We start from the raw sequence: 12,043 nt of genomic DNA on the forward strand, positions 1-12,043 counted from the left end.
CTGCCACCTGCCTGAGCTCAGACTAGGTACACTGACTATTCAGCCTCTAGACATCAACTCTGGCCAAGGTTTGGAGGGGAGGTTGGTGGGGGGTGTGTCTGGAAACCGAAATCTCTTAATCATTTAATCAGCAGTGATGATGGTGAATTAGCAGATTGTGCAAACCAGAGCCTAAGTAAAATCTGAGTTTCATGTCTCTCTAGAAGACCTTATTTATCTGAAAATAAAAACAAAAAGTAGATATTATCACACAAGACAATAAAAACAATGGAGAAGAAAGAAATTACACCAAAAAAACCTTAATTATACTTGTTCCAATTGAAACTGGGTTGAAAAAATAGTTGAAGACATCTCCATTAAGAGACCTGATACTATTTCCAAAACCCTTCAAAAACAGCAACAATGAAACTTCCATTAATGTAAAGAGCTAAAAAGGGGAAAATAAATGTAAAAAAAAATTAAAAAAGGTGCCTGGAAGCACCCTGAAAAGGCACTGGCCTGTTGTTTTCAGTTGCCTATATAACAATTTTTGGTATATTTCAGAAAGTAAATTACCTACCCTTGCGCCCTGACCCTCTACTAATTAGAAGCTAAGTTTCACAACTTAACATATAGCCACAAGAAGGAAAAGAAATAATTTTTGTGATTATGTGAACTGAACTATATTGAAAAAAAAACCAACCTTTCAAGGCAGACTTCCACCTCCCTCCCAAAACAGGCTCAAACACAAGTGTGTGAGCACCCAACCTACCCCGCTGTCTACTCATTCACCTAGAATTAATTTTCTCAAATTTTTCTTTATACAGTATAGAAGGAAGATCATACCACTGTAGAGTATTGCCAACATTTATGAAAACTTATTTTTATAAATAAAACCAGCTCAATAATTCTGATCCCCTCACTCTCTAATTTCTGGCACAAAGTTCTTTTAAGGTGTGAACTAGCCATGTCTAAGGAGTGAAACTACCTCAATTGTTATGGGTCTGTACTCTGAAGATATCTGTCAAACCCTCCTGTAAATGACAGCCTTTCAAGCAACATCTCCAAAGATTTAGGGGTAGCTGGCATCAACTACCATGTCTCTACTAACATCCATAAACTATGGCTGTTTATATCATAGAATCATAGAACCATTAATGTTGAAAAAAGTCTTCAAGATTGAGTCCAACCATTAACCCATCACTGTCAAATTACCACCAAACCATGTCCCCAAGCACCACATCTAAGCCTTTGTTGAATACGTCCAGGGACAGTGATTCCATAACTTCCCTAAGCAGCCTGTTGAAATGCTTGAACATCATGACTGAAATAGTGAGTTGTGCTGCTGGACACTCAGAAGCAAATAGCCTTTTTTTCCTTAAAGGTTTTGTCAGTGTAGTTATGGTAGCAACGTCCTCCTAACATAAAGATGGTTCACACCCCCTCCTGTGACAATACTCAACCTGGTTTACTCGGGGAAACAACTAAGAAAAGGAGAAAGGAGGGAAAAACATCAGAAAATATTTTCCCAGCTATTACAGAATTGCCACAATGGCAATTAAAGCAGCTTACAAATGGAGATTCTTAGCCCAGTAAGTGTTCCTTTCATGGAAATTAGGATGTGGATGAAAATGGGGAATAGGGGGCATGATATGGATGACCAGATGTGTGGATCTCAAATCTGGAATTAGGCAGGGACACACAGAGTCCTGAAAGCATAACAGAGCTGAAATGGCATTACAAATGCATATAAACTTAGAGTAATATAAAATGAGTGTGTGTAGGAATGTAGCACACAAACGTCCAAAGCAGGTTCAGTAGGATGAGTAGGTTCAGAGAATAAGGACATTTTATTTGAATTAAGCCAATCTGAAAAAATTCACTTATCTGAGCACCTCAGATAAGACTTTTAAATACATTTTACCAGTAGTGATTGTGAGAGAATGTACCTACTCCAGCTGGAAGCATGAGATGCTACTTAGTGTCTTGAATCCACAAGGTTACCCAAAAAGGCAAAGGCTAATTTTGAAATATTAAAGACCTTTTTTGGGGGCCATGTTATCAATCATCTGTGTCTTTTCAGTTCTGCTTTTGCACCTCTGCAAGGCTACGCCTGCCCCAAGGTATGTGAGTGTCTCCTGGGGGCGTAGCAAGGCTGGACTGTAGAAGCTGCCAGATGCATTCCCAGGGGTTTCTTGAGGGTCTAAGCCCAAGGGGGACTTGCTGGTAGCTCTGTTTGTGTGAGTCTTGTTCCACCCTGACAATCTCTAAATGTTTAAACCAAAACTAGAGCAGGTGGCACACAAGAGCTGAACCCTTATCTAGAATGGCTCTTTTGAGAGCCATTAACAACTGGGCAAAGGTGACAGCTGAGGCAGATCTTTATTGAAAAAATAAACTGTGAGTGTGGAGCAAGCATTAGACATGAAACCAGTCCCTGTAGGCAAAATAGCTCTCCCAATTATACCCTGTGGTTTCCTTCTTTCCATTTTATATTGACTGAATCAAAATCAATGGAGATTGACGACAATTATTACATGATTTGCAATTAGTCCTGTTCATCTATAATGGATCATAACTCCTTTTCTCTGATATGCACATTTCTGCTAAAAGAAGCTTGCTTGTTCAACAGGAAGTAACATTAGAGAGAAAATAGGAAAATTTTATTTTGCCATTACTGATTTTGTATCTGTTGATACACTACTTAACGCTTCTTCCCAAATAATAAATTTAATACTGCAGCACATCTAAAAGCTTCAAAGTAGTCATTTCCATATTAGCAGGTCTCTCCTTCAGAGATGTAAGAAATGGCATTATAGGACCTGAGGAGGAGAATGCCAGTTAACAATTTGCCAGTAGATGTCTCTGCTAAACACACTGAAGGGAAAATACTCAGTTTGCAACTCCAGTGAAATGCAAGTGGAAGTTTGTATACTTCAGCTCAGCTGAAGAGCATGGTAGAACCAACTAGGTCACTAGTCCTTTTTGAAGACTACTTTTACATAGACACAATAAAAATGGCATTTACTTAAAGCTCAGTGACTTCCAACTTAGTTAAATATTGAATTTGTCTCCTGATATTATCTCACTGAGTAAGGGGACTCAAGAAAGGCTAAGTTTATACATTAAGATTCTTGAAAGAGATGATGAGTGTAGAGTCTTCTGGGAAAATATTTTTTTATCATTTAAAATCCTAACTTTGTGGAAAAAAGCAGTCCTTCCTACTTCCAACATAGAATTTCTTTATTAAATATTTTTGCCTCAAACTAAAAAAAAACATTACATGGAAAAAATAAATTTTAGTTTTAGGCTGAAATATTGCAATGCATGGTAGAATAATTATGTCCCTGATGGAAAACATTCAGAGGTTCTCATATTTTCTTTACATCTATATGTTATTTGGCAATGGTCTTATTTGCAAAAGCACAGCTTCTAAGCAAAGAAACTAAGATTAGTTTCTCATAATTGGCACTTGCTGTTAACATACAGCATGATTTTCTGATTAATAATGAAAAAAAAAAAACCTCAAAAGGCACAGATCAGCTGGAAAAGCATCTGCTTAAAATACACACACATAATTAGGAGAGGACGTCAAACAGACTTGATTACATATTTCATCGGTATGTGTCAAAGACTGTAAAGCATTTGACTTAACCCCAGGGTGACTTCAAGAGGATTTACTCTGTCTAGTGTTTGTGATTAGCACCATATAATCTGGATCTGCTGAACAAGTGGAGTTTTACACGATATGCAAATTTCATTTCGCTTTAATTTAGACCCTTTGGATTTAGCATAAAATCTCTGTGTTGCATGAAGGGCTGAAACAGCTGGATCCAGCTAGCTGGGAAATTAAAAATGTACTAAAAGAAATAAGGTAATCCTTGCCATGGTAGCCAGCACACACTAGAGTGGGACCCTGAGATCTCTGAGGGATGGCTGAAGAGAGCACCAGTAACACTGGCCAGACGTTTCCACAAACACCAAAACACTGATCCTTCTCTAGTCCCTGTGTGCTCTAGTTTTTAATAAAACTGAATTATTTCACCACCATGTTAAGGTTCATTTTCCAGATGCATGTTAGTAAGAAAATAATTCACCTTATCAGTAAAGGAAATTATCACCCGCTAGTAACATTTTATTTCCTTGTTAGCATATCAAGATGTGGAAAAAATAATTAGCAATACATTACCCTGTTTAAAATGATGTGGAATTAATTTATTTGCAATTTAATTTGTCATTCCCTTCCAGGTTTTAGTTGGAACTATACAGAGACAATTCTTGAATATCTCATATGCATGTTTTAAGAATACAGCTGAACAAGACTTTTTTTCCCCATTTCAAAAGGGTATTCTAAGAATAACAAGGTCCCTCGCCTAATCTATCACTTGAGGCATCAAAAATTCTTTGGAAGATCTGCACCCAAGTCTAAAAACTGTCACTTCTCCTTTGAAAAAGATGGTTTCATAGGACTTTTTCTCTTAGCAGTAATAATGACAATTTTATAATGAAAATCACAAGTCCTTCAGGTCCTAACTGTATCTGACACAGAAAATGATCTTGGGAAGAAGTTACTACAGACAGAAAGTACTTATCCAAGATATCCTTTGGCCATATGTAGGCAATGCTGCATCATTGCACTGCAATGAGTAGATCTGTTTCATTACACTTGACTGCTGCTAATATTCTTGTGGCTTTTCTTGAAGACTTGGTCTTATTGTCTCTCAGTAGGGGGTACAGCAATTTCTCCTGCTTTATTTCCTGGAAGTGATAGATTTCACCATGCTACCTTAGGCAGAACTGGGAACAGATTTTTTATCTACGGTATAAAAAGTAGCCCCCATCTATTAATCCAAACTTGCCTTCCAAACACATTGTGCGTGCTTGGCTGTACTTCCAGGTAGTTGCACAAGACTGCCTCACCTCCTTGCTCATTTTGTAATGCTGCCTCTGTAATTGTTTTAATTTCATCCATAGCCATTAATGCACGCTTACTTAAGCCTGTTCTTCCTAATTAATTAACCACAGTCCCAAGAATGGCTTCTTTTGATGCAAAAGAACCAACTGAGCTTTCTTTCCTCCTAATCTGCTATAACCAGACATTTGAAAATGAAAACCACCACAAACTTCTGAAATCAGATGTATGCACACATTCTTCATATAAGACATCTTTTTTTACCATAACAGGCACATTTGCACCATGGAGACAGAATTTTTTTTTTGCCTCTGCAGGATAGTTTGCTCAGACTGTGAGCCTTTCCCCCTCAGAGAAAGCAACATCTACCTGAATAAACCTGGATTTGAAGCATGAAATATACGTTGGAAATCAGAAATCACTCTTAGAGTAATGGACAGATAAAGGTTTCACAGATACAAAACCTCCCCTCAGGGTTCTTCAAGAACATTTCCTGCTATGCTTTACTGGTTTATTTCAGCCACAGGAAGTGTAGAACCTGCCCTGCTCAAAAGAAGCTGCGGATCTAAGGGAAGCAAAAAAATCCCAAAACACAATTTCCACCTTAACTAATCTGGTAGTTCAGCTTTCTAGTCCCAAAAGGATCATTAGCAGAAAAGTTATATAAAATTAAAGAAATGCCCTATACCACACTAAGCTAATCATTTAAGCTCCTTTAATAGACAAAGAAAAGAGCTGATATTGCTGGCTTTAACTCCTCTCATTTGAAATTTTAAAAAATTCAGAGGGATCAGGCTGGTGAAGTCACTGTCTGTTCCACTGATTTCAGTGAGACTCAAAATATTAGCTAAGACATCAGTTTTGACGGCAAGATAAGGTAAATGCCATCCAGAGGTTAAATGCAGATCTGAAAACATATTTGGTTACCTAACTCCCTGTTCCCCTTAACATTAGTATTTATGTGATTTAATAAATGTAAAGTAAATTTTGTGGCCAAGGAAAGGAACTCAAATATCCCAATTCCTTGCCTATCTCCCAGGCCATTATATTAGACTTTTCATGGCCCCATTGACTTCAGTGGAAGCATTCAGCAGTGTCCACACAGATGAAACACAAGTAAAAGTCCTCACTGTGAAACACAATCTCATATCACAAATCTAAAAGGGAACAGGTGCAGGTAATTTCTCTGTAGAGGTTCTAACTCATCAGTGGGCCATGACTTAGTTTTTAAAGCAACCAACTGATGCAAGGGAGGAAACCCGACTTTGTTATTATAATGCCACATGTATAAAGAAAGTTACACACACTTGCAAAATATTCGGACTGTACAGTTGGTATTCACATTATTGAACCCCCAAATCCATTAAAACTATGAATGAAAGCAGCACTAAGCATGAAAGCAGTAAAATACACAAGAAACCTGGTCCAAGTTTAGGTGATGTGACCAGACAAAAGTAGGATGAAACCACAAACTCTTCACAAAAGAAATCCCAGAAATACATGACAATCTTACTTAGAAGAACATTTTTTTTTTCCTGGCCCCTAAACTGGATGATTTATATAACCTTAAGTGCTTAAAAAAAACACACCTGAGAATTTGTGCAGTACCATTACATGCAGGCTGCCAAACATCCCATCACTGACTGCAATCAGACCTTGATAAAGCAGAGCAAAACACAACAAAAGTTCTAAAGAGAATATTAAAAAACTAAGTTACCATCGCAATTTAACATCCTGCACTACACTTTGCTTTGGCTGTTTTGTTGTACAATTTTCTTTATGAAAGCCAAAATAACCTTTATTCTGTAACAACCAATCAAGCATCTGGTGAATCTGAAGGAACTTTCAATTCATCATCCTTAGAAGACATAGTCTGCATTTTAAAATTTCTTCCCATACACATTATATTTTCTTCTGAAGTGAATTAGTGTTTTCTGAACAGACATTATAATCAAAGTAAACCCTATAACAATAAGGCACAAATGATGTGACTAATTTTCATTTTTAAAGCAGATGAAAATTTACTAATAAAAATACATACCATAAACCATAAGTTTAAAAATCTTATAGATGTAAGACTTCTGGGAATGGTTGAAATACAGATGCACATTATTATGCAATTCTGGCAGGAAATATACCTTGTTCTAAATGGAAGTTGAGACAGGTCAAGGATGTATTCAGATGATATCAGTCGGAAACTGATCTGTATGCTTCACAACACTGACTAACAAAACTCTGAGTTACTTTCCATTAGTGATTTTCTTCCCTATCTTCAATAATTACACCAGAATAATCCAGCTAGAGCACATCCCTAAAGAACTTCAGCACTGCTTTTATTACACATTAGGACACGATTAATAACAACAACACTTTGTTTATTTTGTTTGTTTCTACTCTAGGCTATTTCCAACCCAGAATGAGAATCATTGTTTGTGTTTGGGGAGTGCAAAGCAAGTGCTCCAGTAGAGAGAAGTGAGATTCAAAAGTGATTCACATTTGACAGTGCGTTTTGCAACTGAAAACTCTGACAGCTGAAGTGGAAGAAATATGTATAAAGAGGCTTAAAACAAATCTGCAGTCCTTCTGGATTATGAAGTCCTTCTACAGTATGCAACAGCTTTGTTGTATACACCCAAGTGCTAATAATCTCTGTTCAAAAGGAACACTGTGCTTTAACAGAAATTAAATAATCTGCAAAACTCCATGTCGTCAATGACATTCAGGAGAGAAAAGGATGGTGGGAGGAAATGGCAACTGCAAATCCCTGAATCTCTTGTTGCATCAGTTGTGCCAGGAACATTCAATGCCTACACAAATTGAAGAGCAGGGCCCCCAAAACCTTTATTTCACAGCCAGCACAGAACAGCCAAGAGACCTGATATGGCTGAGCCACCCTTCACATCAGCTTTGAAAAGTTGACACATAAAAATGCATTTTATGATGGGAAAAATCCAACCATGACTGTAGTTGGGCTATGTTCTACTATTGCATTTGAGTGGCTTGTTTAATTTCCCTTCTGTATGATTAAATTGTAATTAACAAAAATACATTACATGGAAATTTTTCTACTTACATCCATATACATGTAAGCATAATCACAAAGGTTTTAGCATGAACATGTTGCAAGTTCCTACTTATCTGGAACAAAAGCTCAATTCATCTCTGTTCATGAAAAATGGTCTAGGACCAGCCCAACTTTGCAGAAAATTTTTGGATCATGTGGTGATTAAAATCTTTTACAGAATTCCATTTTTTCTTCCACTATGGATTTCTCCAATCTCTTATATCTGTAAAGAGGCAGTGCTGGCATTTCTGCCTTTCAATGTGGCACTCCAGAATTTGACTAGAGTCTACTAAAGTACCTGCACTATACCAGCAGCACTGAAGTTTTAAAATTACAGTATTTGTCAAAACCATTTTTAATTTAATTTTTCAATTTTCTTCTCTTCAATAAAGGTTTCTTCTTGTTTGCTCTTTCAGTCAATGTTTTCCCATCCTTCTACATTTTAGCACTGTGGGAAAAATGGTTTTAAATTTTTAAAATATAAATATTCCTAAACTTTTTATTTTCATTCTTTATAAAAGAATTGTAAGTATGAAAATTTGAGCCAGTTCATATTTTGGATAACTGAAAGATCTCAACACTATTTTTTCATGCCTCTCTTCTACCATGTCATCCACTGATATCCACTTTATTCAGATTCAAGGCTGAGTGTTCCCCTCAGTCTAGTATTAAGAGATTTTTCAATTGTTTAGCTAAAATAGGTACAAATAACAGATTAAGATGGATGAAAAATACAACAGAAGAGGTGCTATCATAAAATCTCACATTCATGGCAGACAATGCTCTACATTTAACCAAAGCCCTCTTTACAAGTGAACATGTTTTTTTAAGATTGCACATATTTGAGAAGCATTCTATACTACAAGAACATATACTAAATGCTGGTTACTGATCCCTGGTCTCCATGTTGAGCAACATAAAATAAAACATCCTTACTTGTTGGACTTAGTCAGACTATTGATGTGGATGAAAACTGCTATTGATTTCCACATGAACTAGAACTGAAGCTTCTAACAGAATACTCCTCACAGAAGCCTTGCACTGGGAGAAGAAGAAACCAGAACCCTTCAGATAAATCATGACAATAAACCTCCACAGACCACTAGCTGAAATTATACTAACCTGAAAAGTACATAGCCAATGTCTCTCTGGACTCAGGCATCTTTTACATCATGATGCACTTTATGACTTTATATAGGAAATCGAAGAGTGCACTGGAGAAGGGAGGTTCAGACACTACGCATTGAGGAATACACATACCTGATCAAGAAACCCATTTCAGGAACATCCTTTGTTAACCTGGCACATTCTACATGTGGGAACATGCCATGGTGCATCTGCACAGCCTGCACAGCAAGCTTCCCTGGCCAGGTGTCATCTCCTGCCCTGTTCAGGAGAATCCCTGACCCATGGCAGCAAACACAGAGAGATGTGCTTTTGGGGCGCTGAGCCAAACAAGCAGCAGTCTATCCCAGAGGGAATGTGCCTTCTCATGGCACATGAGTATCATTCTTCACACACAGCTTCTGGCTTGAAGATCAGCTTGAAGTTTTACTTGGGACTTCAGCTTTAGCTCCACATCAAGGGCTTCAAAGGCTGACTGAAACAGTCTGAGTTACTCAGCTACTTTCTAGTGTTACTTTCCTATTGCATTTTTGTGAGTGTGAGGCAGATGAGATGTACTCAAATCTTTTATATCCAGAACAGTCTGGACCCTTTTTTTCCTTTCAAACCAGGCCACAATAATCCAATAGGGAGCATGTGAATAAGCCAGTTACACTGAAGTCTCATCTTCACAATGATGAACATACATAGTAAAACTAGAAAGGAAAATTAAACTAGAGGCGTAAGAATTATGATCAGACCTGTGCCCTGAGCATAAATCCAGAACTGCAGTCTTCAGTATTAGAGTTATATTAACTGACCTGTGAGTTTTTCCAGAACATCAAATCCATGTTTCAGAGCAATGATATCAAGAAAAGAGACTGTACCATCTTCAAACCTAAAGAATGGAATAAATGAACACAGTAAATACAACATGCAGCTATGGTACAGATTTTAAATCTATTTTAGTAGTTACTATTTTTATATTCAGTGAATCTAACTTGCAGAGTGGGAACTCTTCCCTGAGGGATTCATATCCCAGTCTTGTAGTGTCCTGTGGCAGAAAAATATGTTCTTCAAAGCAACAGAAGTTCACATAAACAGTTGCTTGCACATAGAAAGATAGAATTTTCTCCTACATAGAGTAACTATGTACTAACCTACATTAAAGCAATGGTTAACAGTTATATGTCATGAGCTAATGTCACAAACCTAAGTTACCTTCTGAGAATTTAGGGAATAGGTGAGAAAACAGGTGGAGACTTGTGTCCATTCCCCCCCCCCCCCACAATGTAATTACACAGTTGAGTTAGAAGGCTCCAGTAATCTGGTGCAAAGAGGAATCAGACAAAGAAACCACTAACAAATCTCCCTCTGTGCGCCTCTCCTGGAAATTAATTTTTAACTGACTTGCAACAAGAGCATTATACAAGGATGGGGGAAGGGGTGCATCCCCTACCATCATCTTTTAAAGAAAATGCCCAATAGAAGCAAAACCACTGGACTTTATGAACTACTGCAGCCATTCCCACAGTCCAAGAGGAGAAACTGAAGCTGCAAGGTGAGAATATACTCAGGAACTGATGTACAAAAGTATTCAAGGGACGAGAAGGGACACCAGGGAGGCATCAAAATGTTTCATTTAGGCTTTGTGGGCACCACAGTCCAAAAGCAGTTTTAAGGAGAAATCATTAATTTTGTTTCACCACAAAGAAGAATGCAGAATAATGCAACTGATGCAGTCAGAACTGTACAGAACTCAATACTTTGCAAGGCTGAACCTGGGTCACAGCAAGTCTCTCAGGAATGAGCTATGCCCCAAACTATAACAGTTACAGCTGGAAATGAACCCGCCCCAAATCTCATGGTTCTAGTTCAAAATTAAACTCCAACCATGAGGATGAGACTGCCAGAGGGAACTGGTGTTACTTGGATCTTTCTCAGAAAGATCAGATGATATCTACATTGAAGAATTAGTGGACAGGGTGGAACATAAGACAAACACTCTTGGGCAAAAATACTTTGAATACATGTTTTTCACCAGAAAATAGACGATTACATTTTTTTTCCTGGGTGCATAATTTTTCAAAATGCATGTTAAAACCTTTTGGTGCCACAAGTATGTCTTGTGAAAAGGCTCAAATTTTAAAAATGTCATATATCAAATGCTTTTAATAAAATAAACATCAATAGGATAATATAATAGCTCTCACTTCTGTCATAACTTTTCTTCCTATTTTATTTATCTATAATTATCAAATATTTTCAACACTGCAGGTGACATCAGCAGGTAAAGAACATATTAACCTTCCAAAAATCTTCGGTAAAGGGCCACACACAAAAAAAAAAAAAAAAAGCAAGAATATTGTGTATATATCATACTCTGTTCAGCTGCAACAAAAGAATATAGAGGCAGCAAATAATTATAAACCATGTGATAAGAGAAAAGTGGTGCACTGCTACAAGGATGAATGATCCAAAAGAGATCACTTATGTTCACATATTTTAACATAGCATAGGCCAAAGAATCCATCCTAGAAATGTCTGAATCTTCCCAACGAATTAATAATAATTGATCTTGAACTTTGGAGAAGAATTCTTGTTGGTTGTCAGTGATGAAATGTAAAATGGCCATTTGTGATTTGAAAGAGACCAGGAATATTATCAAAGAGACGTGTGGACCAGTATCTGAGGGAAGCATTACTCTATCAAAAAAAACATTAAAAAATGTGGGAGGATGAGGAAGAAAAGATAAGGCAGAGGCTAACAGTTGTTTTGGAATTGAGTACAGAAACCTTTAGCACTGGTTGCAGAAGAGGTCACAGTGATCCCACACGTCTGCCAAGGAGAGATTATACAGAAGATCCATGAGGGGGAACTGCCCTGCTCTGCTCAGTTACCCACAGTGGCCAGCAAAGCAAACAAAACACTGGGAACTGGAACAGAGCAGAGAGACACTGGCACTGAGCCCATCAAGGAGACTG

At 37.5% G+C, this 12,043-nt stretch overlaps 1 protein-coding gene across 11 annotated transcripts in view; it reads right to left on the reverse strand.

Moving 5' to 3' along the window:
• MOCOS (molybdenum cofactor sulfurase) overlaps positions 1-12,043 on the reverse strand; it is a 261,142-nt gene that overhangs the window by 78,799 nt on the left and 170,300 nt on the right. For all 11 annotated transcript variants that reach the window (XM_064430118.1, XM_064430164.1, XM_064430139.1 and 8 more), the window contains one exon: positions 9,881-9,957. In XM_064430118.1, coding sequence (XP_064286188.1) covers positions 9,881-9,957 — 77 coding nt within the window. The remainder of the gene's footprint in view (positions 1-9,880; positions 9,958-12,043) is intronic.

Source organism: Passer domesticus, chromosome 1 (genome assembly GCF_036417665.1).
Source record: "Passer domesticus isolate bPasDom1 chromosome 1, bPasDom1.hap1, whole genome shotgun sequence".
Taxonomy (NCBI): Eukaryota; Metazoa; Chordata; class Aves; order Passeriformes; family Passeridae; genus Passer; species Passer domesticus.